At 44.3% G+C, this 27,358-nt stretch overlaps 1 protein-coding gene across 5 annotated transcripts in view; it reads left to right on the top strand.

Annotated features, from left to right (window-relative positions):
- Atp8a1 (ATPase phospholipid transporting 8A1) overlaps window positions 1-27,358 on the top strand; it is a 209,933-nt gene that overhangs the window by 131,610 nt on the left and 50,965 nt on the right. For all 5 annotated transcript variants that reach the window (XM_005359297.2, XM_026785120.1, XM_026785118.1 and 2 more), the window contains one exon: window positions 14,166-14,338. In XM_005359297.2, the coding sequence (XP_005359354.1) occupies window positions 14,166-14,338 (173 nt within the window). The remainder of the gene's footprint in view (window positions 1-14,165; window positions 14,339-27,358) is intronic.

Below are 27,358 nucleotides of genomic sequence, written 5' to 3'. Positions count from 1 at the left end.
GGTTTTATCCCAGGCTTTTTCAGACCCAGGCCAGCTGGCCTTGGTGAGTTCCCGATAGAACATCCCCATTGGGGAAGACTAGGTTTATGTCACATTGAGAAAGGTAGTTGTGAGGTCACTCAAGTCCTTTTTGCTGTGACAGCACTGTGGATCTCTAGAAATGTTTCCAGGTGGCTCAGCCTTTGTTTGTTGTTCTTTTTGTGGTTGTTTGGTAGCTTTTTGTAATTGTTAAGGTTTATTTTTATGGTTTGTAACTACGTGTGTAAGTCTGCATGTACACATGGGCACCAGGGCCTGTGGAGACCGGAAGTGTCGGATCCCCTGGAGCTGGAGTTAACAGTTATGTTCCGCCTGATGCGGCTGCTAGGAACCATACCGGGGTCCTCTGGAAGAGCAGCATATGCTCTTAACTGCTGAGCCATCTCTCCAGACTGAGGTTGGTAGCGCTTTGGTCCGAGTTTTTGCATGATTGGAAAAATCTTGAAGGCTTGCCTCATTCCAGTAACTCAAAACAGCATCCCCAATTTCACCTATCAAACTTAGGGCAGGTTGGAGACTGTTATTTCTGAAGCCACAGGTAACTCCAAGCCCATCATTCTTTGGGTCTCTTGTGCCCATCCTTACATGCATCCAGCATCTCTCGCGTATGAGGAATCTGTGGACTTTCCCAGGGAGAAGATACATTCCTACTCGGGTACAGCCTTCTTTCTACTGTCTGGCTTTCCCTTGAGGAACAGATGGAGAGATAGTCTCTATTTGTTGATTCAGTTAACGAGATTGCTATTCAGAGAAATAAATTCCCTCCGCTCACAGTCAAAGGCTCCCGCATTCCCAAGTTCCTAACCAGCCCCACCACCTCCGCTCATCTAGCTGCGCTTTCTCTAGTCTGTCTCTGCTGTTACAGACATTCACGCGCAGCCTAGTCAGGAGACCCCACCTGGTGTTTGGGGAAGCTGTGTATCAGCTGTCTCCTAGGAAAATGTCATTTGCTGACTTTCTATGCATATGACGAGTTGCTTTTCTCGTTGCCAAGACAAAATACTAGACAGAAAAATCCAAGGGAGGGGGCATTCCTTTGGCTCGTGGTTTCAGTCCATCGTAGTGTATAGTGTGAGGGTATGTTAGAATTCATGCACGCAAGACGATGCAGCTTCTCCTCCTGTCTTGGTAGCACAGGAAGCAGAAGTGGGACTAGAAACTGGGCCAGGCTTTCCCACTCAAAGGCCTGCCCCTAGTGGAAGACATCTGCTAGCTAGATACCATGTTCCAGAAGTTCTACAACCTGCCCAAACAACACCTTCTCCTGGAGACCAAGCACTCAAAACATGAGCCTGTGAGGAATATTTTACATTCAAGCCATGACACTGTGAGCAGGGGACTCTTGTCTCTTCTGCAGGATTCTATGCTTCATTTTTCTACTCAGAAAAAGATCCACAGCTTGCAGGCTTATAGTTACCAAATGCTTTCTCCAGAACATAATATATCATTTTTTTCCTTTGCATTCAGCTACCATATTTGTGAAACAGAAGTAATAAAAATATCTGTCTCCTAAACATGCTGTTATAAGGGTTAGATAAAACAGTGCCTGTTAATACTAACCCCAGTGGCTCACATGTAGTAGGTGCTGGCAGCAGTGGTACAGAGGTAGCTGTGCCCGTCTCCACCTCCAGCAGCCTGGAGTCCGTCCAAGATTTCCAGTCCGGGGCAACTGAGTCTCTGGACTCGCCACAGAGAAGAACCTCAGGAGGAGATGGTAAAGACAGAGTTGGGGGTTTGGTAGAGATTTCAGCATGAGTTAACAGAGCGAGAAAGAAGACACCCTTGCACATTGGTGTGGGGTGTGTGTCCCAAGAGTCACCCTTCCATGTCACAGCCGTAACCATGAGGCGATTTTGTTGGCTCTTGGGTTGCATCTCAGAGAGTTACTGAGACTTCCTCCTATCTTGCCCCCTTCTTTTTCGATGAATGATATTACATGGCTGTTCTGGGGTGCTTTGGATAGGGATCACAGTATGCAAAATGTCCCCCATGAGCTACAAGAGTTCCTCAAGGCGGTTAAGACGTTGATGTTGTCACTTTTCTTTCCTTTTCTCTTTTTTATTTTTTCTTTTTGGTTTGTTTTTTTTTTGTTTGTTTGTTTGTTTGTTTTTGCTTTAGAAGAAAAGGGGTTTGTATGAGATTTCTAGTAAGTATATTGTGATTTTACCGCTGTGAAAGGAGGAAGGTAGTGGACTCGTAGGCTCATGGCTACTTTAACATTCCTTCTTGAAAATAAATCTATATAAAATATTCTCTAGATAGGCAGCTTTCACAGCCAATGTTAATTGGATTTGAATGTTTTATTGCTAGCTGGCAAAGAGAGGCTTCAGCCAGGCTCAAAGGTCGGGGCCACCCTCTCATCCACGGTCCCTTACCCTCCCCTGGTCCTGCAGCCTGCCTTGGTAAGCATCCCAGAAACGCTGTGACCGCAGCCTTCACTGCTCCGATTTCTTCAGCATTCTTTGCAGGAGAGGAGAGCTTCCATGAGAGATAACTTTACAGCTTCTTAACATGTCTCTATTTAATTAGAGAATGTGGCCCCAAACCAGCCATAAATTTGATTATGCATCCCAGTATTTCCTCTCTGATATATGTTGGCCACACCAAGCATTTAAAAAAAAAAAAAGACAGAATTCCATCACTTTGGTAAAGGAAAACACTTCCAACAATTGCTAATTTTTTTTTTCCTATTCATTTGACTTTCTAACCTGAAAATGTCTCCTATAACATACAGGACATTCCAGGTATGAATGCTGAAGTTGTCATCTGTACCCTTTTAAGCTCGACTTACATGTTTTATGCAGACAAACCTCACTGTTTTGGGATCCAGCCACCAATAAATGGCTTCTGAAAGAAATCCAGAATAAGCAAATCATTGACCTGATTCCAGAAGAGAAGGGGCAGGGGGAGGAAAATGCGAGCTACTTCAGGTTTTGTTTTGATATGTCCCCTGAGTCTAATACAATACGTTTTGTATTGCTTTGAAAACTAGCTTAGACAGGTTTGAAACCACACCGAGTTCCCTTCCACTGCCGGTTTTGGTATGTCTAGGCTGCTGTTTCTCTTACCATTAGCAAAGTTCTTTCAGTGTGAGGTCGCAGTCTTCAGATGGTAGTTAGAGGTGTTCACGTCCTCTATCTGAAGCCTAAAGCTTTCCTGTCATGCCCCGTGGTAGGGAGATTGTTTAGATCCTGTAATTCACACTGTTTACCCCAGGAAGAAATGAAAGCATTAGTAAAAAGTGAAAATGATGTTTGAACAAATCGTCTCTGCTCCATGCCTCTAATTTAAGACCGTATCTGCTGGCAGCCAGAGTATGTGGTTGAAAAAGTCTCATCAAACACATTGTTTGGTCTCGTGGAATTAAATGTGTCCCCTTTTGTTAAACACGCTGCAGCGAGACTGGCTGGTGTACAGAAAGAACCCTGAGTGAAATTGTTCACAGATTCATAGTGTCTCTGGTTCAAGAAGTTCTCCCACCCCCGAGTCTGAATTTTCTTTCCCTCATTCGGCCTAAACATCTGCGCTCTTCCCTGAGACCTAGAATTACAGATAAGTGATCTCTAACCATGCTGCACCCTTGCTGTTCTCCCCTCAAACTGTTGACATTTCTGAGGGCGCACTCCTCGCCCTCCACTTTCTTCCCATCTCTCCTGCCCAGACCTTTGGCGGGTCAGAACAGCATTAAAACCAACAGTTTGTGAGAAACTGACTGATGGGGTGCCAGGTGTACCCGGAGGCATTGCACTCTGCTCCTGTAGGTAGGGCGGGGGGCCAGGTGTACCCGGAGGCATTGCCCGCTCTGCTCCTGTAGGTAGGGCGGGGTTTGAGGTGTACCCGGAGGCATTGCCCGCTCTGCTCCTGTAGGTAGGGCCGGGGCCGTTAGTCCACACTACAGATGGACCCTTTGCGCTCACATACTGGACATCACAGTATCCCTCCTGATGTTCCACGCCAGCTACTCCAAGTCCAGAGTGTACTCAAGTCTGAGTTGGGTTGTATCCTTAAATAACTGTACCTTCTCTAGTGACAAAATGACTCAGTCACAGGATTCTGCATCCTGAGAATCATTGCCACGTCTTCCAACTTGTTTCATTAATTCTTTCACTCAGCCGCAGGGCCACAGGGCAAGTAAAGGAGAATGCCCTTCTGGAAAATTCATGGAATTCAGTTTTGCCAGTATGAGAATTGTACACAGGAGTTATTTAAGACATGGAGTAATAGGAACAGTGTGTATTTGGGCTCTGCCCTGAGAAAGTCCTGCAGATAATGATTCTTCCATATTCCTCCGTTCATTAATTGAAATTATTAAGCAAATGGGTTCGTCATTAGCTTTCTCTGGGTCTGGGGAACAGTTTCTCATAGGCCTCAGAACTTACCTTCTCCAGACCGTGGATTTGGTAATTTGCTGATTTTCAGAAAAACCAGTGGTATATTCTGAGCAACCTCTTCCTGGCTGAATTGAAGGCACTCGGAGAGACTGGATGTCTGCCGACCCCATCCCTCCCAGAACGCTTCCTTTTCGTGTTTGAGTCTCAGCCACCGCCAGAGAATATTTAATACCAACCTCAAAATAAGTGTTTAGGAGGCTCTCAGTGGTGGTTTGAAATAATTACCGTGGAGGCTTTGGTAAAAGCCTTTATCCACAAAACTATTTAAATTATATAATTGCTCCCCCATCTCATTCTTCCTTCCTTTTCCTGGATTGATCTTTCTTTACTGCATACCCCAACCCCGACACCAAAACACAGGCTGGCTATGCATTCAACACTCCTCTCTCTTCCTCTCTCCCGGACTCCAAGCGAGACTTGATGCTCTCAGGGAATTATTTTCCTTATGGAACCTATCATAATTCCGAGTCTCAAACCTCTACTGAGGTTTGAGTGCAATTTACCCAGCACTCTGACTTCCTCCTCTTACCTGTTTCCATTTTGTGACCCTTGACCTTTCTCAGATGGCATGGCCCCTCTGCAAGATTGAACTGTTTTCTCAACAACAGCGTTATACATCTATCCTCCTTCAGGAAAACCCATATTTGTATATCAACAAAGCATGCGATTTTTTTTGTCTCCTCCCCAACCCCATTATCTTCAGCGATATATATTGATGAAATGCATTCGTTTGGCTGCCTTCCACTAAGCTACTTTGGAGGACCTCTCTGACCATATGTTTTTAATGACTTCACCTTCTGTCTGCCCTTACGCATTTTGGAAAAATTACTTTATATTGGTTTGGTTCTATACACATATGTTTTTAAATATTATATTCTAATTTAGGATAGGAATTTAGAAACACCAAAGGTTTTCTATCAAAAAAACTATGTCAAAGAGCACTAGCTCTCCTGACTGGGGTGCATACTGAACAGACCGATTGTATATAAATGTAGTTTCTCTCTACTCTCGGGTGTATATCCTTTTACTATTGCCTGCAGTAGCTGAAGGAGCAGTTGATATATGTATTGCGTAGGCGTATTTGGAATGTCCACTGTTCCACTGAATCAGTAACACATTGTAGAAAAATAAGTAATACCCAGTGGTTTATCCAAGTTGTTATTACAGGAGTCGTAACTCACCCTTTAAGAACGTGCTAACATTGTCCATACTTGATGTAGTCGGAGTATGTTATTAAAAATGTTCCTGGAATGTTCTGCTAATTTGCAATTTTAGGGTGTGAACATTTGGAGAACATAAAAGCGGGAAAGAATGAAGCATTTGGTCATAAAACTCATGTTCTAAGTGATGATGAGGTAGGATCACATGCCACCAAAATAGCTAATAAAATAGGTTTAGATACCAAGTTCTTATTTGTGTTCTTTTTAATATTTGTTCTTAAATTATGGTGAATTAAAGTAAATCCAAAGTAGAATAAGTCCCCACTGTCCAGGTGACACTTATGTCTGTGCCTAAGAACTATTCGGTGCCTGAGAATTGCCATAGTGGTACTATAGCTGAAGAATACACTGGAGAAATAGCCTTAGGTTTATCGTGGACTATTTTACACAAACACATGTATTAATTTATTCACTCACACAATAAAACATAAATCACGGCAGAGGAACTCCATTTTACTTTGTGATTTTTGAAATGAGCTGTATCAGATCATGCTACCTCAGGCAGAAATTATTAAGGCAAAACAGACAGTAATTATATAAATATTTCTCCTCCCACCATGCACCAGGAGCTACATGCCCTTGGAGAAGAGGTAATGTTCTCGGTGCTAGAACTGGGGGGCAGTCGGGTTTACAGATCATGTTAATGCAGTAGAAGACATGTTGGGAGGGTTGAGTTTTAGCAGCCACAGGTAAACGGGAATATTGTCATTGGGAGACTTTGTAAGAACGCTTAAAGTGACCCGGGACTGACTGCACCTACTGGATTTTCTGTTGCTCCACAGAGCTTGGCAGTTGGAGGTACTGTCTCTTCACATAGGTAACTTGTTGTTGTGCCTGATGCCAGAGCAGGGGAAAGAACTCTGGTGTCAGCTTTGTGCCGAGCACTTGGCAGGATGCTTTCTCCACGATGAGGAAGTGGAAGTCAGCACAGTGCAGCGTGACAGTCACTCTGGGAAGTTAGCACTAATCCAATCTGATGAGTAGGGGGAAACTCGACTCGGAGGAGCCCAAGAATCCTGCCTGAGGAAAGAGTCAGTAAGTGGCAGAGCCAGGCTCCAGCTCAGGTTGCTCTAGTGCCACCTCAGGGGAGGTTGTCACCTGTGGGAGGTTGTCAGATGAGTTGGGAGAGTCAAGCTTACGATAGTTAGATGGGGACACAGCTCTATCACAGCAGGAGATCTTTTCTGGAACTCTTGACTTACGTAGCTGCCTCATCTTACCCAAAAGGGATTTTGATCTAGGCATAGTAGTGCACACCTGTAATCCCAGCATTGGAGCTACGGAGGCAGGAGGTTCACGAGTTTGGGCCCAATCTGGGCTATATATTGAGATTCTAGAGCAGCAAGAATCTCAACTCTCTCCTCTCTCTCTCTCTCTCTCTCTCTCTCTCTCTCTCTCTCTCTCTCTCTCTCTCTCTATGTCTCTGTGTGTGTGTGTGTGTGAAACACACACACATACATTTAGAGGTCCTAAGGTGTTGAGTTAATGTTTGAAGCTATTCAGTATTTTTTTCAAGTTTTTTTTTATCATGAATTTTCTCAGAACATCTGCTTTTTCCTTCTTACAGAAGGTAAAAGGTTTGATGGCCTTTGTTGGATTCTGTATCCATCTGAGACTGAGGGAAACCTTGAATGTTGAACCATGTTGAACCATGGCGTATGTTTAGCTCCCAGAACTTAGTTCTTCACAATATGACATCCTCACTCTTTTGACGCTGTTAATACACTGGAGTGACATGTAAGCCCCGACAGGCGGCCTCAGCGTCTCACGTCTCCCTTGACATGGCTGCATGTGTGCACTCTGCGCATGCAGCCGCCTCTGTGCTGATGACATCTGTGCTCACCTGCAGACAGGCTCCGGAGAGCTGTTTCACAGGGGCCCCGCCTCCTGCCAGTCATCTCAGCTGGGTAGTCTCCATCTTTAATCAGCCTATTGCTAGACTTTGCTCTTTTGGAGGACAGCAAGTGAACTTGAAGCTCTGGGCTCTAATACCGTGTGGGAAGGACTGTCCTCCTAATCTGAAGTCCACTCTCACCAAAATGAGAGCTGCGTCTTCCCACTGATATGCCCGTTTCCTTAATTCATTAAGACAAAAGAACAAATCCAAGTGTAACAGAATTGCCTTAGTTCAGTCTGGCTGCTCTAAGAACAGTACCACAGATGGGATGGCTTCGGCAACGAAGATCCATTTCTCTACATTCTGGAGTCAGGAATGTCTGCCCGCAAGGTGCCAGCAGCTAGGGGTCTCCTGGGCCTGTGTCCTGGTTCAGTGTCCTTTTGCTGTATCCTCTGTGGCAGGAGGAAGGAGCACTTCACAGAATCTCTGTTATAAAGCCATGTACAAATCCCAGAGAGATTCCATAACCTAACGACCTCACGCGGGTCCTGCCGCCTAGGACGCCATCACATAGGAAGTCAGCATTTCTGTGTAGGAAGTTTGAAGAAACACACATTCATCCCAGAATAAAAATGCCTTGTTAAATATTGCCTGGAAGTTGGTGTTATTCAAAATTTCTATGTATTAGTTCTTCCTTTCTGGGGCTAAACCCTCTTCATAATATAGTTTATCACTTTTCCTTCTCATGTTAATTGGTTCCCAAAACTAGATAGAAAGCTAGATGCTTAGTTGTGTTTGGGCCCAAACACCAAAATATGCTTTGGATAAGTAAGTGTAAGTAGGCTTTGTTTCTTTCAATGCTGGTTAGGCCTGCTGCTGATGCCCTCGGAGTATCCATGGGTGACCACATTGTGTAGGGTCACTACAGCTAAGAAACTCTAGCGTCAGGGCAAGCTTGGCAGCCAGTAGCCTCAGGCACTGTGTGCTGGCCTGTCCTCGATCTTCTCCTTCCTGTTCCATGAGGGTTCTTTCCCTTTGCCTAGGGATTTCTGCAGATTCTCAGGAAGGGTGTTCCTTGGAAGTGTTCCTAAGTAAAACTCTGTCCCGTAAACCTTTGAGAGGGATCTGGAAAGGAACAGAAAGGCGAGGAACTGAACAGGGTCGTTTTTATGCAGCTGCTCTCTGGGGCACTTCATTTGGGGCCCATCACAGACCTGCTTCTTAGGCGGCCCGATACGCTCTCTGTGCATCTGGCCCTCAGCCTCCTCAGCTGGTTCTAAGCAGTTCTGCCAAAAGAAAAATGACAGCTTGTGCCCTGCGATCCTTACCATACAAATCACAGCTTCTGATGTATTTCCCTGTAAGATCGTATCCGATTTCATTGTCTGGGGCACCTTCTGTGATTTTTGTCAAGGGTTTCCTTGCTACAGATCTTGTAAACGTCATGCAAAAGATTTCTATAAAGCTGCCAGTCTCCGGGCTCCTGCAAGATTGTTGTTGTGGGTTGTTTCATTTCACTGGAGTGTATTCTGTGAACATGCTGTCTGTTTGACCGGCTTCTGCTCTAAATATAAGTGAGGGTTTAGGAAAATCCATGGCCCTATTGCTGTTGTAAAAGAATTCTGCTTACCCTCACTGCCTTCTTCCTCAACATGCCTCCTCCCTCTCTCTCCTCTTTCTTCCTTCCCTCTCCTCACCCCCCTCTCAGTTTCTTATAAACCAAATAAAGGACCATTTCCTCCCGCATGGCCTCCAGCTGCACACCTTGCCTTGGTCACTCGGTAGTTAGCCTGGGTGTGTGTCTTATGGCATTCAATGGGGAGTCGATGCTGTTTGCAGAAGTAGATGTGGGGTTGTCATTAATTATTTGTTCCCTATTTCTTTTTTATTGAGAGAAGCACAGTAACATTTTCTTCCTTCTAATTGAGCGTACCCCAGATTCTTGAAGAGTTTAGAGGCAGCTGGGTGTGTGTCTTATGGCATTCAATGGGCAGTCGATGCTGTTTGCAGAAGTAGATGTGGGGTTGTCATTAATTATTTGTTCCCTATTTCTTTTTTATCGAGAGAAGCACAGTAACATTTTCTTCCTTCTAATTGAGCGTACCCCAGATTCTTGAAGAGTTTAGAGGCAGCAGGAAAACATCCGCAGGGTCACAGGAGCAAGTGAGACATTTTAACTTCCCACGAGGAGTTCTGTTCTCACTAACAGTCTGTGGCCTCCTCATCACAGACTTCAGGCACTGGGAGAAGGCTGAGATGCAAATCAAGCTGTGCCACAGCTATGTTGCATAAGCAGACAGGGCATTTAGGGGACCCAAAAGATGGAAGCATTCTTGTTACCTGGAGGACTTGGAGAAAGGAGAATCTTGAGACTTATTTTTAGTTTATTGATTCATTTCTTGGAGTAAGACAACTTGGACCTTGTACGTAGGCTTAAATGGCCATGGGGGCTGGGGATGCCGCTAAGGGGAGAATGAGGCACACAGATGTTTATGAGTCAGGTTTTAAGCAGGAGGAAAGAAGGATGTGGACTAGCCTCCGGGGGAGAAGAGATTGATGCCTCTGTTGTACTGCCTATGCTGGTTTGCCATCTATTGCTGTGATAAAGACTGACCAAAACCAGCGTGGGGTGGGAAGGGTTTGTTACATCTTACAGATGAGAGTCTTTCAGGGAAATCAGGGCAGGAGCTGAGACGGGAGCCTGGAAGCAGGCACCACAAAAGACCTCTGTTTACTGGCTTACTCTCTATGGCTTGCTCAGCTTGCTCTTTTAACACAACCCAGGACCACCACTCAGGAGTTGGCACCAACTGACAGGTTCAAAGGCCAACCTGATGGAGCCCATTCTTCAACTGAGGGTCTCTCTCTCCAGTGACTCTAGTTTGTATCAAGTTTGACAAAACCTAACCGGCACTGAGAAATGGCGTTTGTTGTAGCAAGGTTGTGACGTTGCAGAGAGGAGAAGGTGGAGCAAGACGGTAGGGAAGGACTTCCTTGCCTTGAATGCTCTCCTTGAGTATACAGCTGTGCAAGACACTGGCGTCCAGGGACAGGGGACTAAAGAGGAGAAGCCATAGGAAATGTCACAGCCTTGTTAACCCCACTTTTCCCTTATTGGCCAAGACTATGACCTTTCCTCTGTCCCCGTGTCTGGCTCCACAAACTGCCTTAGCCTCAGGACACCTCTGATGCCCCCTTTTATCGAGCTTACAAATAGCAATGGGCAGGATGTTGCACAGACCTTGTGTTGTTCTGCCCTATACCGTCTTTGATCCTTTTTTTCTAACTTCTTCTTTACATATTTTCACTTTCACAAGTCACTGAGTTTAAATGTTTAAACATTTCCCCCTCCAGTAGCCAAAGAGAAAACAGAGTGGCGGCTAATACAGTAATAAATTCTCATCCATAGCCACAGGAGATAAGCTTCGATGCCATGAGGCCATAAAGCACAGCTCCCACCCAGGCTTGGAGAAAATGCAATGATGTTTCATAAAGAAGAGAATTTTTTAAACAGCACCAACAGTAAATAAGGATAAAATATAAATCATAACTAGCAGCACCCAGCCAGCAACAGAGCTCCTTGTACACGGACGCTCTGAACTAAAATAGCGCGAGTTAGCAGGCTGGTGTTGGTGTAACCTCGCACCCGAGGTGGGCTGCTGAGTTTTTCACCCTGCCTGAGATATTGCCTCTTACATCTCCTGACACCTCTTGATTTGCTGAAGGTCTTTGATAATTCACCAAGGAAGCACAAGTCCTGATGCCACAAATAAGAGAGTTTTCAGCCAATTTGAAGGTGTCAGAGAAGACCTTAGAAAAGGAAAGCAGGGCACCAGGGCTGCTCCCACAGCCTGGGGAGCATGGGCGTTCCACAGTGCTGGGGGTGATTTCTTCGTCATTTACAGCTGATCCCCAAAGAGACCTGAAGTCTCCCTGGGGTCCCTTGTAGGTTCTGTTTCAGGTTTCCAGCTCAAGTGTCACTTAAGCAACACACACGCACGCACGCACGCACAGAGGCTGTTTATCTTTATTTGAAAGTCTGCTGTCTTTGTCTCTGTCTGTCGTGTGTGTGTGTGTGTATGTGTGTCCACACGCGTGTGCACACTAAAGAGAAATGGACTGTTGCCAGTGGAATGCTGTCATTATTTATCAGTGCTGTCATTAAATGTCTTTCTGAGTGTGTGATAATTGTAGGCTCTGTACATGTTGTGGGCAGAGCCTCAGCCCTGGACACTCCCCAGGAGTTGAGGGCTTTGTTAACATAGGCTTGATTGCACAGGGCAGCCTGGGAGCCTGGTAGGTCAGCTTTCTTTGGCAGGAGAGACATACAAGAGTCAAGCCTGTGGAAGGAACTCTGGAGAAAGTTCCTCAGGATCAAACTATGGATTTGATACCATGTAAGGGGATAGATTTTAGTGGGTTGAAGCCCTGGATAGATGGGAGAGCAGGAAGAGACATGGTTGTGCTTTAACTCTGTTTTATGAACAGGTGAGATGAAGGGCAATGAAGGCTTCTGGGAAACTACAGAAAGAATACTGTGGCCTTGAACTTGCTCCTGGTGCTACCTGATGCTTCAGGCATTTGGTTTCTTTTTGATGGGGTGTACAGAGAAAGACAAACCAGGGCAGAAACTTAATTCTGAGCTGATGTTACTTTGTAAATGTATTCTTGAGCAAGGAGCTTGAACACTGCACTGTGTCCTAACACTGATACAAGAATAGTATCTATACTTCGTGTTAACATAAATATCTAAACACATAGTTCTTAAAACAGCCCAGTGTACAGCACATGTCAGGCATTTTATTCTTATTCCAATTTTTCACACCTTTATTGGTTTATTTATCCACCTAATTGCTGAATTTGCTTTTAAAACAATCTGGAGTCATGTGCTTTAGACTGCCATTCATAAACTTTCCTGGCAGAATTTTATAGACTTTTATACTTCCTTAAGTCCTCTTGGAGCAAGTGTTCACCCCCTGTGGGATGGAATGTGTCAGATTGGAAGATTTTACTGCTGGGATTATTGGGCATTCTTACTCTATAGTATGACATGGTTTGTCATTCAGATAAACAGATTCTAAAATGCTAGGATATAGTGTGAACCACGTTTGAATACAAATACAAAAACACCTTCCAATATCTCCAGTGTGAAATTTTAATCTCCTTATTGCTTCCCACACCATGAAATGACTGGGCCACACCCTTAAATTGGAGGAATACAGTATCGGTTACTTTTCTGTGACCAAATGCCCAATAAGAACAACTTAGCGATGAAAAAGGGTTCCTTTGCTCACAGTTTCCCGGGTTCAGTTCATGATGTGGGCAGAGTGTAGCAGACCAGCACAGTGGGCAGAAAGCAGGGGCAAGCAGAGATTGGAACAGACCCAGGTAAGAGCACCTCAGCCCCGCACCTGGTGACACTTCTAACAGGCGCCACCTCACTTCACCACATCCCAGCAGCACCACCACACTGTGAAGCTGTCAAGGTGTGAGTCCATTATTAGTTCAGAGCGCCCATGATCTGCTTGTCTCTGCAAACACAGTCACAGTCACACTCAGGTGCCGCTTAGGCTAACGCTGTTGACAATCCAAATAAACCATCACACTTAACTCTCTGTTTTGAATATAATGAACACAAAGTATCCTATAAGTGTATTATGTGTGACTGTATTTTATTCATATAAATAATTGTAGATTTAGTACTCATGCCATAGCTTCAATGTCTGTTTCCTTGTGGAGAATGTTGTGTTTCTTCAGTGCCAGGGCTCTTTAGAACAGGAACTGGACAGAACCATTATGTTGGAAGAAGAGTCTTTAGGATCTGGGGAGGAAAACTGGGTATACAAAATGATAATTTTTTTGTGTGTGGTACGTTGTTTGTTGTTAGTAGTGATGGTGGGTTTGGTCTTTTTTTTTTTTCCTTTTTCCCTCTGAGGGAAAAAGCCTTGATGAAGGACCTACACCTGTTCTTATGCAATTTAAATGAATAAAGCTTTCCCTGATACTAAAGGTTTTTATTCTGCTTAAGAGTAAACTTTTGGTTGATAGAAAGGCTCCTTATAATGACTCCATCACAATTACCAAGCTACATGTCTCTGCCCCCCACTAAAATACAGTATCACGGAACCATGATTGGAGCCACAGAAGCCAATTCATGAAGTTACAGGAGATTACGAACCCTGTGTCTCCTGCTCTAGGCTCCTGGGCATTAAATTTCAATAGCACTGAGTATTATCAAAAGAACACTCATAAATTATTTCGAATATGTTCCCCAACTTTTTTTCTTGGTTCGAGGCAAACCAGTTCTGACTGGTTCATAAATTAGGTCAGCATTGTTCTTTTTCTTGAGAAGAGAATTTGCTGAAAATGCTATGGGCAGTATTGCAATCACGTGGTGGAGTAATGAATGGCAGAGTCACGCAGGATGAAGCTACTGTTGTCCCATCCCTGCCCCACTGTGGACAGGTATATAACCCACAGAACCTAACTGATAACCTTGTCAGTTGCCCTCTCCAGGGGCTGTTGTGAGAACTGAGTGAATGAAGGTTTGTGAAAGTAATTCGAAAGTAATCACTAAAAATAACTAAAAGTAGTTACTACTTGAAATTTAGCTACACCTTGAAGACTTTGTAGTAAAACAAATAGAATGAATGTTGACGACCTTGGCTGATGTTTCAGGGAACCAGGGAAACTCTGAGTCGGCACTGCACCACCCTTGGGGATGCCCTTCGGAAGGAAAATGATTTTGCTCTTATCATTGACGGGAAGACCCTCAAATACGCCCTCACCTTCGGAGTGCGGCAGTATTTCCTGGACTTAGCTCTGTCCTGCAAAGCCGTCATTTGCTGCAGGTAAGTTGTCCCCAGCACTGTCCACTTGCAACCAAAGTGACTTTATCTTAGTGGTATCTTTTAGTGATTTTATTTTAATTGTATGTCTGTGTGAGGGCAAGTATGTCCACACATGTGGAGAAGCCCAGAGAGGCCACAAGTACTGGATCCCCCTGAAGCTGGAATTGCAGACAATTGTGTGCTAGTAACAGCGAACTTGGATCTCTGGGAGAGCAGAACGGTGCCTCCTAACTACAGAGCTCTCTCTCCCGCCCCATCTTAGGCTTTTAATTTTTAAAAGTTCCTTACTGTTTTTCTTAATCCAGAAATTACAAATGTTAGGTTCGTTCATTTGTTTACCAGAGTCCCAAGGTTCACCAACTGAGGTGGATTTGTCAGCAGAGACTTTGGAATGAGTCCTAACGATCCGTATTAGATGCTATTCATAATCTGAACCCAGCAGCTCCTTGCCGTTATCTGTATATAAAATCAGCCAATGGCAACCAGGTATGTGGCACAGGCCAATAATCCCAGTTACTTGGGAGGCAAAAGGCCAAATGTAGAAAGCTTCGGGCCTACTTGGACAATTTACGGAGACTATATACATACATACATACATACATACATACATACATACATACATACATACATAAGCAAACAAACTCTCAAGAGGGCTATGAATGTGGTTCACTGGGTTTGGCCTAACACGTGCAACACTCTGGGTTCAAACCCCCATACTGAAGGAAAAAAAAAGTTACGGAGCCAGAGCCGAGACTCAGTGATAGAGTGAGCTCTTAGCTTTAGCTTTGACCTTCAACACCAGAGGGGTGGAGGGGGTGTGAATTATTTATCTGCATTTATTTCCATCTTGGTTCATTTATGGAAGAGCCCTGTTGTCTCTATTTAGATGGTTGATCCAACTGCTAGAATTTATTTTGTGGGGATAGCATGTTGGGAGGTACAAACTGAGTCCTTCTCCAAACAGCTGAATACTTTTCTGATGACTGCTTATTTACTCTAAGACTCGGGCCTCCTAACTTATAAAACTGCTCATATCCTAGATTTACATGTCTCTGAGTTACGACGGCCTAATGCATACAAGCGCCACTGAGCTCTAGCCTGTCTGATTTTCTTGTCAGGGATTGTCTTCCTCTGAAAATTTAGAGTACTGGAAAGCACTGCCCATGCTCCTCTCCTGAGGTTACCTCAGCTAAGGATTTTCCTCTGCTGTCCGCTGACTGACTCTTACCAGCTGGTCACAGTGGATCCAGAGACACGGCACTACCTCAACTCTCTTTTCTGAGGAGACAGAGTGGGGGGGGGGGGGGGGCTTCTCGAGAATTTCTCAGTCTCTCTTCTCACCATTGCCCTTAGCTTTCTTTTCTTTGCTCGAAATACCTTTAAAAGTTCTATTTACTAATAAAGGAGAATTATTCCTTTTAAACCACTTTTTGTCTCCGCTTATCCATTACCTTACATGTACTCTTTGAATTTCAATTGAAATTTACTTACTGGGATGTACATAAACCATACCCTGTAAGGATCGGGTATAAGCATCATTTTGACCTGTAAAGCTATAGTTTCCTCAGAGAATTAAGACTTGGCTGTTATTTTCAGGCATCTAATTATTTTACCTATGGAGTCTGTTCTTCTCTGTGGGATGTTACTAATATGACTGAGATTCTTGAGTGATATATTCCGTAGATGCTCAGTGTTCATAACAGTCATGTTCTCTGTTTATCACAAAAATAGAAATGACCTTCTACTCTTGCTTTTACCTTGGCATCTTCATACTTTGTAAAATCTGGGGCTTCAGTAACTTTTCTTGGTTTCTCGCAACGTCTTGACAAGTGCTTAGTAACACTCAGCTCTCACAGGCTCCCACGAGCTATTTAATCACTTTCGCTAATGGGATCATGAGGATCAACAGGCGATTGCTCAAAAACCCATCAGTGTTATAACTGCTGGCTCCTACTCAGAAACAGAACACAGACCACAAAACAACAATATTTAGATAAAGTGGCCAGTTGGCTCGAGTTAGCATTGGTGACATGCCTACTATGTGCTTGGGGTGGGTATTGTACTGACCAGGTACAAGGATGACTTCCTACCTGCTCTCCTTGCTGTCTCTGTCCACTCTACTGCGAGCATAATCAGTTGGTCTGAAAGATGCAGGAGGCCAGTTTTCCTGACGCAGCAGACCCAGCAGCAGAGCTTCATGAATTCCCTCCATTCTTCAAGAAGATAAACCACAGAATTAAACAAAAACAGAAGAACACTAGAAAGCAGAGTCGAGGGAGAAGAAATATGTTCTGTGCTTGTGAAATTCTCCCTGAAGATCCTTGTCCTGGAGGATGATAAGTCATACAGACCTCAGAGCCCTTCCAGGCCAGGGATCGGGAAGGGACTCACCCTGCCATGCACCAGCAGCTCGGTGCTGACACTGTCCTTACAAAGATGTGTGTGGTTACCTCCTCCCTTACTCTGCTTGTAGTAAGGCGGCCGCTGCTTAATTCCCAGCTGCTTGGCCCCAAAATAATTACACAGAAACAATATTATTCAAATCACTACTTGGCCCATTAACTCTAGTTCCTTATTGGCTAACTCTTACTTATTAATTTAACCAATCTCCATTAATCTGTGTATTGCTATATGGCAGTGGCTTACCGGCAAAGTTTCAGCATGTCTGTCTCTGGCAGCGGCTCCATGGCTTCTCTCTGACTTTGCCTCCTTTCTCCCAGAATTTAGTCTTCCCCACCTACCTCTATTTCCTGTGCAGCCCAAGACAGTTTTCTTTATTAACCAATAGTATTCACAGCATACAGAGGGGAATCCCACATCATCTGCTTTATGAGTGTTTGGGGGCTTTAAATTGCAGACACTGGTTCTATTCAGGATTTTGATGGTGTTTTAATAAAAATACCTTTTTTGACTTTTTTTTTAAATTCTAATTACCTTCATACTCTTTTCCCTAAAGAGAAGCTTCAGGCCTGGCTCTGCAGCTAGTCAAAACACATAATTATAATTACATCAGTGCCACAGCCGGATTAATATCTGTACACCTCCTTGGCCTGGTGCCTCTTCACATAGAAACCACTGGCGGAGATCGTGTTTTTCCCATTCCTCGTACTGACCTTAGTGTAATGATGTTCCTATCACAGCTGGGGAATGTGGAGTGAGCCTGTGTATGGTCCTTGGAGAATGAACCCCAGGGTCACTCCTCATTTGACCTCCCAGCCTCAGGAAACTCTAGATTTTATTCTATTAGAGGAGTAACGCTCAGATAAATATTGATTCTTATTTCAAAATACTGTAATGATACTGTTTCCCAAGTTCCTTTGTGCTCGTGCTAACCCTTTGAGGCTATTCTTCAAATTGAGACTCCTTTCCAGCCTGCTGCTTGTCAGTCCATATCCATATAAAGATAATTAAGAGGTGGACGGACCATCTACTATGGTCTACTGGCGCAACAAGGAAAATCTTCCCAGAACAGATAATGAGTCTCTCGTTGTCTTCGTCTTCAGGATTCTATCAGATTTCTTCTGACATCAGCACCCAGTTCAGAAAGAGGCTTTAGTGTTGGCCCAGTTGCCACTGTTACAAAAATGGGCTTTCCATCCCCCCAGGCTCACACTGAATTAAAGAAGCTGCTGGTCTCTGTCGGTACTCATTGCATCTCTCAGTCACCTCTGTTTTCCGAGGGGACTGTTCACAGACAGAGCTAATCCCCCCAACCAAAATTATCCAAGGCATTTGAGTCCTGGTTTTGTATTACAGAGTATGGGCTACATGTTATACCTCAAGAAAAGAAGTGTGTGTGTGTGTGTGCGTGTGTGTGTGTGTGTGTATCTGAAATCAAAACAGTGAACATAGCCTTGTTTTTGTGAACAACTTCTGTGTTCACAGATGTTTGTGAACTCAGATTCTCCGTGTGTCCAACATATTGGCGTGATCGGAGAGCCCCGAGCTCAGTTGGGGTTGGATTTTTATAATAGCAAAGATAGGGCTGAGGGGTTCAGGACCCCTGATTGGCTGACATTTGTCTAGGGGTGTCCTGGTGTGTGCTGGCAGGCAATCCTATCTACAATGCTTGTAATATTAGGAATTTCCTTTGGATGGTCTGTTCTTGGGTGATCTCAGTTTGTAGTCTTTCCTGGAACCAACTATTGCCTTATGGTAAACTTCTGAGACGCAGGCCTCTATTGAGCTTGTCACAGCTGGGTCCTATAACAACGCGACGCAACTTTTGTGTTTACTGTTGGGCAATTTACTTCCAAGAGCTTCTTGCTTTCAACATGTCAACGTAACCATCCCCTTCCAGTACTTCTTCCCTTTTATTCCCTTGCCCAGGTCCACTGCTTCTTACTTGGCATGATCACAGATATATTGGTTGTTCAGTTGGTTGTTTAAGTGGCTGATCTAGAGACAGGATCTCCAGAATTCCAGGCTAGCCTTGAATTCCTAGTCCTCGTTCCTCCTCCTCCCAACTCCTAGAACAGGCATGTGCTGGAATGCCCTTTCAGCTGCTTTTGAAGAACAAAAGAAAGTTCTGGTTCACCTCCTCCATTGGGTGCAGACACACGTGCTTAATGCAGGATGGTGTGGACCATTGCCGTTTCACAGATGACCTGCAGCTCTTTATGGAAAACAACCTTTGTTCCAGGACTCATGGGGATTTGTGGAAACAGCTAAATCAAGAGCTATCCTGAGGTTCTAGAATCTAGAGAGAAATAATCCTGACTTCAGTTGCTAATGCTTTTGGTGTGTGGTTCCCCTCCTTATGCTATGAATATGTTTTGTTACCACTGACTAATAAAGAAGCTGTCTTGGCCAGTGACTTAGCAAAGTAAAGACAAGCAGGAAATCCAAACAGAGAGAGAGAAAGAGAGAGAGAGAGAGAGAGAGAGAGAGAGAGAGAGAGAAGGCAGAGTCAAAGAGTATGCCATGTAGCTGAAGGAGTCAGGTGCTGGAAACCCTATTGGTAGGCCACAGCCTCATGGTGATACACAGATTAATAGAAATGGGTTAATTTAAGATGTAAGAGCTAGCTAGGAATATGCCCAAGACATTAACCAAGCAGTGCTGTAATTAATAAAGATTCTGTGTAATTATTCGGGTCTGGATGGCAGGGAATGAAAGTGTAGTCTCCATTTGCATGCTTTTGCCCTAAGTCTTCCCATTTATATATTAGCATAGTGTTGGTTTGGAGAAGGAGTTTGTTTGCTTGTGGAGTTTTTGTTGCTATTTTGCTGTTTGTTTGCCTGCTTGCTTTGTTTTTCCTTTTTAGTTTCTCAAGGCAGGGTTTCTCTATGTAGCTCTGGCTGTCCTGGAACTCTCCCTGTAGACCAGGCTGGCCTCGAACTCAGAGATCCACCTGCCTCTGCCTGCCAACTGCTAGTATCGAAGGCATGAACCACCACCACCTGGCACATGATGCTGTTTTGACTGGGGATTCAGAAAACGTGTTCTCACTCTACGACTCTCTGGCACCTTAGACACTGAATTAAATCATTCTCTCTGCAACATGATGAGATTGAGAAATGGTAGCAGGGATAAAATCCTCCAGGGTGCCCAACCGCCTGGAGCAGGTAGAAGAGAGCTACCGAGAGGCAGAAACTGAGGGAGCTCACGCTCACATATTCCTTCCTACAGTACCTTCCTACCCCAGCTCGGGAGCCCTGCTCAGAGACCTGCCTGTCACCCTTGCAGTGTTTGGATGAACTCTGCTTCTGTTGGCTGCTCTGCGCCTCTCTGTTGCTTAGCTCCTGGTCTGGGGATACAGCTGTTCTTCCTCTGACCCTTCCCTCCAGAAGAGTGGGAAGGCCACAGAGCAGTATCACTGTGTTAAATAGAGTATGGTCTCCGAGGTCCTCATCAGTTCACATAACCCAGCTTTTCAAAGAGTCTTACTTTTTTTCCCCTCTGTAGTTGTCAGTTTAGTTTAAACATATTTTGAAACTTACATTCTGTGACAGTTGGTTGAAAATTGGCTTAGAGCCTCCAGCTTTTAGACTGTCTAGTAATCACCGTTCTGCTACATAATTTATGTACTCATGTCTCCTGGAAAGCAGAAGTTAAATTGAAGTAAGCATTTTTCTCTACTTGCAACATCTCTAATCAAAGCTTAACCCCTTTAAGACTATCCCCCTCCCCCCCATGGTAGACTTTAAAAAATACATAAATAAAGAAGTCCACTTGAATTCAGTAAGCGTCGTCACATAGGTTTTTTCCCAGGCAAAACCTTTTGCCTTACTCTGCCCAATGCCATCTGCCAAGAAGAGGCCTAAAGGGACACTTTGTATATTTTCTGTTGTAGTATAAGTATGTTGACTAAAAGGGGGAGTCAATGAAGATCTACTTCCTGAGTCTTTGGGGATTATCTTTAGCTCAAGGACATCTCTAAATAAATGTCCTACTTAAGAGGTATCTAGAGAGCACAGATGAAGCCAGTAACTACTCAACAGACATTCCTCAAAGAGAAAGAGAATGTGCACGCCAATGGATGCCGGGCAGATGTTTACTTTGAGAAGACTTACAAACTGTTAATGAACGTCAACCCTGTATTTACTTCCAAGAAAATCTGAATAAATGTTGGAACTGCGGGAGAGACTGTTTCTTTCATAGAAGCCTGACAAAAGGACATACCGAGTGGGCTTTATAGCTTCATAAAATGCCCATATTTTGCTTTAACTTGATCCTCTGCTCAACTCTTGCTCCTTTCCTTTGCTCTTCCACCTCTACTAAGGGATGCTGAAGGAACTCTGGGTCTTATTGTATATGGTAGCCACTTCTGATGCACTACGCCAGGAAAGTCCACGTTTGCATGAACTTCCTGAGAATAGACAAGAAACCTAAGAGCTACCAAATGCTGCTTGCTGAAACTCAGTATGGTAGCGTCAGGTGAGACTCTAGAAAAGCCACCTCAGCAATGCAAAGACACAAATCACACACTTCAGTCACAGCTACTTGTACCAGAAACAATGTTAAAATATTTTTTTTACAAAAAACCTGTGTGTGCATACTCAGCACATTTTTACAAAGTCCACAGGCAGCTCACTCAAGCATGGCCAGTGTCCAAGGAGCCCCTCATGTTGCCGTTGCTTACCAGTAGCTGCTACCTTGATTTCCATCTCCATCCATCTTAAATTACATCTTCTCTTACTCAGCTTGTCCTTTCTGTTTTATATTTTACTGACTTCCAGTGTGCATATGTATCTCAGTACATTCAGATCCTTAGGAGGCCTTTGCTTTTCGTCTATGGTAAATACTGAACTTTGCAGCTCTCCCCTAAGAATTCCCCGCCAAGCTTGGCACCAGCTGATAAACCAGAACTCTGTTGTAGCCTTCAGCCAAATAGCAATCACCCAATACATTACCTACGGTCTCCTCAGCTCAGATTTGCTAAGGACATGATATACACAGTGGAGGATGTTTCTACGGTCTCTCAACATGCAGACCCTGCTATGTTAAAGAGGGAGGCGGAATTCATTAGGAGCCCATGATGGGTTAGGGTGCTTATCTTTATTTTAATAAATGTGTGGCTCAAGGAAAATTAAAGGAAGTCTGAGTTCCGAGCTCTGCTGGAGCTCCACGTGTGGAAAACAGCTCGAAAAGTAGGTAAGATTTTTCTGGCAGCTCCGGGACATGGAGCAGAGAGAAAGGGAAGGCGCCCTACAGGAGGGATGGTTTTGAAGCACAGATGTGTCAGCAAGGACACAGAGAAGTGAGGAAAGGGTACATACGGACAACTTGCAGATCGAGGTACGAGAGAGGAGTTGGTACTCGCTGTAACATCCTGCAACAGGAAGGAAGTGTCGAGATTGAACCGAGGGAGTCATGCTTGCCAGACACACACTCTTTCACTGAGCTACAGTGCAGACCTTAACCTATGCCAAACTCTGATCTTGGTGTAAACATGACAATAAAATTTCCCACTAGGAGTGGCTTTCTTTTTCATGCCCGTTGTAAGGTCTAAATACCAGTTTCGGTTTGCTGAGGTGCAGCGGGCACACCACAGCCCTCAGATACGCACGGCCGACATGAATGATCCCTGTGGAAAGTATCGTCTGGACCATTGAAACTGAAGGCACGGTGTTTGATCTCTGTGTAAGTGTACACTCCACAAGAAAAGCTGGGCCTCAGAAAGGAAATCTTTTCTGGAGTTGCTGTTCCATTTTGCTTTCTTCCCCCGAGAAGAGCTATCTGTGTGTTATTTCTGCAACCTTGGCCTTTGCATTGTGAAGTCTCTTCCGTACCTTGGAGTGCACAGAACATTAGCAGATGTTGGTTTTGGAGGCTAGGCGGGTGCTTGCTCGCCGGTCATCTGAATAGCATGGTTTTCTTTCGCAGGGGTGGTTGAATGTTTTACTATGCGCCCTATGCTAAATAGCCCTAGGATTTGCTGCATCAGCTGATGTTCCAGGATTGAATCCTCCACGAGCTCCTAGCACCGTTCCAGGACACATGTAACTTTGGTATGTGGTTTGGCCACATATTAATTAATGTCTTCTCAGCTCGAAGCGTTATTAATGAGCCTTACAAATTTTAGTTAAAAAGGAAACCAGTAAGATCAAATTAGGTTTTTCTCCTCTGTTTGTAACCGCATTATTAGTCAACCTGATACGGCTCGATGGAGAATAGCCTGATATTCACAGGAGAGAGCTAAGGAAGTAAGGAAGAAAGGGGAGCACAGCTCATCCTGGCTGACTTCTAAATAGCAGCCAGGAGTGAGCCTCACGCTTAACAACCAAAGTTTGGTTACTGCGTGCATAAAACACTTTATGATAACTAATTACCCTAGTTACCTTTAATTGCCATCTCGATACAGCCTAAAATCACCTGAGAAGGGAGTTTCAGTTGAAAGATGGCCCAGATTGTGCTGACCTCTGGGCATTGTCTGTGGGGATTGTCTTGATTATTATTAACTGATGGAGGAGAGCCCCGCCCATTATGGGTGTCAGCATTCCTAAGCAGGTGTCCTGGGCTGGATCGGAAAGCTGAGTGTGAGCTGGGAGTCAGGAAGCAAGCCCACAAGCAGCATCCCCCGGGGTTTCTGCTTCCAGCTCCTACTTGAGTTGCTGCCCTGACTTCCTCTGTCGATAGAAACAGAAATAGTGTTTTCTCCTCTAAGATGCTTTTGGTGAGAGTCTGTTATTACAGTGGGAACTGCAACTATAGTTCTCCATGTTCCTGAGGGTTTTACCTTTAATGTGTGGCTGAAAGGAATATAATAATTAATCATACTAAATTATGTTTTAGGGTGATAACCCCCCCAAAAAAAAAACAATCCCACCTACACATTTAAAATTGTACTGGCAATATAATGTTCTTAACTTTTAAGTTTATAGCATAAGTCTTTTGGCTACCCATGAAAAGTCCTGACACGAATCTTTAGACTGTGTAGATGCATATACATATAATCATTATCCATATTCTATTCAGAAAGACAATTATTCTCACTAAATGAGCGCAAAACAAAACTGTATAAGATAGACCACCTGGGCCTGGAGAGATGGCTCAGTGATTAAGAGCACTGGATGCCCTTCCAGAGGACCCAGGTTTGATTCCCAGCACCCACATGGTGGCTCACGACTGTCTGTAACACCAACTCCAGGGGATCCAATACCCTTTTCTGGACTCTGCTGACACCAGACACCCATGCAGGCAAAACACTCAAATACGTAAAAACAACTTTTTAAATAGACCACCTATATACGTCTTAGCTTGGATGACAAAACATTCCTATGCTCTCTGTTCTAATGTTCACAGGGCATTCAAAGTTACTATATAACAAATGAGAACAATAATGAATAACATGTGCAGATGCTGCAGCCAGAATAATATCTGAGACGCACACTGCATTCGGCTCACCGCTAGGTTACACCACAAGGGACCACCCTCTGCTTGTGGTGTGCAGGAAGAAAAGCAGACCTTCGCAGCCCATGCTACGATAGTAATCCTTCACAGTAGAGTCACTTACTGCTTCCAGAAAAGCAAAGGCAACCGTGGAAGACAGGCTTGAATCATTTCAGTCTTGCTGAAGCCCACACGTGGGGCAAACTGTGCGCACATACAGACATATACACACCTGGGAGAAGAAAACAGCTTGTTCCGACGCTTGTGTATTCTAGAACTGGTCAGTGTTGGTAATTAGAAAGCTGAGGCTTCGATACTCCCAGCCCTGGACATAGAGTTCGTGATAAGCACTAGGAAGAATTAAATAGCTGTGTGGTGAGGGTGCTCTAAGCCATCATAGAAATTGTACAACTCCAAAAGCATGTGCAAAATCAAGAAGGCAAATCCTGGTGAGGAGTGTAGTCACCTTTGAGGAGCTGGAAGGACCATGCTCTGCGGAACCTGAGTGCAGGAAAAAATCCGCCTGTGCTCATGGATGTGCAATGATCTCTCCTGTCCTTGACAAGGAGGCGTCTTCCGTCCTCTGGAATTACTAAGTCTAGGCGAACTATCAAGACGCTATGTGCCATACCCGCTTCTCTTAGTTTCCTTTCCTGGTTTTTTGATAAAACATCCTAACAAAAGCAACCTAAGGGAGAAGGTGTTTATTTCTCTCAGAGTTCTGGTTCCAGTGCATTCAAGGAACTAACGTGGCAGAAGCCTGGGAGTCACATTATGCTCGCTTTGTTTGTTGTGCACCCCCGTGTCCCCACCCTGTGTAACAAGAAGCCACTTTTCAAGTAGTTGCCTTAAAAACAGCACCCATGGGAGTGTCCTGAAGGCGTAAGTCACAAACAATGCCACACCAGTTTGGAATTATGATTAATAGGGTGGTATTTATTTAAAGGGGAAAAAACTTACAGATAACCGTCCCAGACAACAGCCCTCTGCGCAATCAGAAGTCTAGTCACCGGAACCGGAGCAGGAAGCAAAGAGAGCGAGAAGGGAAGTAGCCGCTTTTTTAATGGCCTGGTATCTCAGTGGCTATTGGCTGGAGGAGCGGAAGGATCTCCTGCAACAGTGTCCCTCCTCTGAAATGCTAGGGTTCTGCATGCTTCAGAACTCAGGATTCTCAAATGTGGAATATGTACTTATAGGTAATGAGATACTATGAAGATGAGCCCCAAATCTAAATATGACTTTCATTCATATTTCATAAAAATTATCTCATTATATATTATTTATGATCAATTAATTGTTAAATAATTAAATAATTGTTAATGTTATTAAATATTATTATATAAATTATTATAAGGTTTTACATGAGCCTGAAACATGGGGCCAGAAGATAATTTTATATATTTCAGTGTGTTTAGACTGTGACTTGTCACGTGAGATCTGATGTTGAATTTCCAACATCACATTGGCACCCAGGAAGTTTCAGGGTTTGGATCTGAGGGACAAGAATCCTCAGTGGGCTCAGTGGGTAAAGCGTTTGCTATGTATACCTGAGATCTGAGTTCAAATCCCCAGCACCCACAGCAACATGTGTGTGGAATCCTAACAGTCTTGGAGCGAGATGGGAGGCAGAGAGCAGGAAATCCCTGGAAGGTCACTGCCAGCCAGCCTGCCATACCCAGCAGTGAGCAAAAAGAGAGAGAGAGAGAGAGAGAGAGAGAGAGAGAGAGAGAGAGAGAGAGAGAGAGAGATCCTGTCTCAAACAAAGTGAAAGGGGGAGGAACCAACATTCAGGGTGATCCTCTGACTGCTGGTGTGTGCTTTAGCACACATGTGTACGCACACATACACATACACACACACATACCTTGTTCGAAATCTTTATTGCTGACCTTAATTTTACCAACCATAATACCCCCTGAAGCACCCCCGTCTCTCAGAATGGCTACCAGCACCTTCTGCCGCAGCCTGGACATGATGCGGTGCACACACACGCTCTTCTGCTTCTGTGAGTTGACTTGGTGCCTCCCAGGTTGTGCTTATTCTGTACTGTATTTACCGAGGTTGTGTATCTCAGTGCACTTGCCATTAATTAAATACTTGCTAGATCACTGAGATAATCTAAAGAAAGCTATGGCTAAGAAAACCAGGTATTACCGTGTGGAGCAGAGACGGGAGTCGCTGGCTGTGATCACCGGGAAGGGGGGACAAAAGGTTCAGTGTCGTTCTTTCTGAAGCTCCTGTAGGTCACTGGTTTAGCTCACTATGTGAGTTCAGTTCATTAAAAGGCTCCACAGGGTGGTTTTCTAATATGTGTAGACTGGGAGCCGTTCAAGGGAACTTGATAAATGTTCTCAAATGCTTCCCTTCATTCATGCCCATTGCCATTTGCTTTCTATAGCATTTCTGGTGAGCATTCTTTTCTGACATTTACCAAATGTCAACCGAAGCCCGTGTTTAAAACCTTGTTGGCCTAGGGCCAGTGGGCTTACCAATTTATATTAGCCTGTTAAGAAAAATTAAATAAAACGTGAAAATGGAATGAAAATTGCTTTAAAGAGAAATGGAGGCAGACGCTGAAATGAGCCATTAGTAGCCTGATATTCATTCTCTGGTTGAGTTCAGAGCTGTGTCGTTCTGTACCATTGCCAGACTCCGAAAGGAATCCAAAGAGAAAAATTAAAAATAATTCCTTGAGATAGCAGCTGTTTACCAGTTTCTCTTCTGGATCAGCCTCTGAGAGCACAGAGGAGGCAACTGGACCACTCTGTCAGTGACTCTGCTCAAGCTGGGCTTCTCCAACTTCCAGCGGGATTCAGAGCTGCCCGTACCTCACCCCTACCTGGCTCGCTCCCTTCCTCTCGGCAGTAGAGCCTCCTCAAGGCACAGATTTGCGCAGAGTTCCCACTGCTGGGGATTATCAGCACAATCAAAGAGTATATGTAAAGACCTATCCGTTCCTTAAATGGCCTTTATTTTTCAAAAGAATAGCAAGTGATTTGAATGGTATTTCAGCAAGTATTTGTTACACATCTGTGGTGGTTACTTTAATAAAGACTTTATCTCTGACTGGGGTGGACTGGAGCGTGCTATAATCTAGTATCGGGAAAATGGAAGTAAAATGAGCCTCAGCTACATAAGTAATTCAAGCCCAGCTTGGGCTTACACTGCCTCAGATGTCTCAAGATG

The sequence above is a fragment of the Microtus ochrogaster genome, linkage group LG1 (genome assembly GCF_000317375.1).
Source record: "Microtus ochrogaster isolate Prairie Vole_2 linkage group LG1, MicOch1.0, whole genome shotgun sequence".
NCBI lineage: Eukaryota > Metazoa > Chordata > Mammalia > Rodentia > Cricetidae > Microtus > Microtus ochrogaster.
Note: the sequence above shows the minus strand (reverse complement) of the source record. Positions and strands in the feature narration are given on the sequence as shown.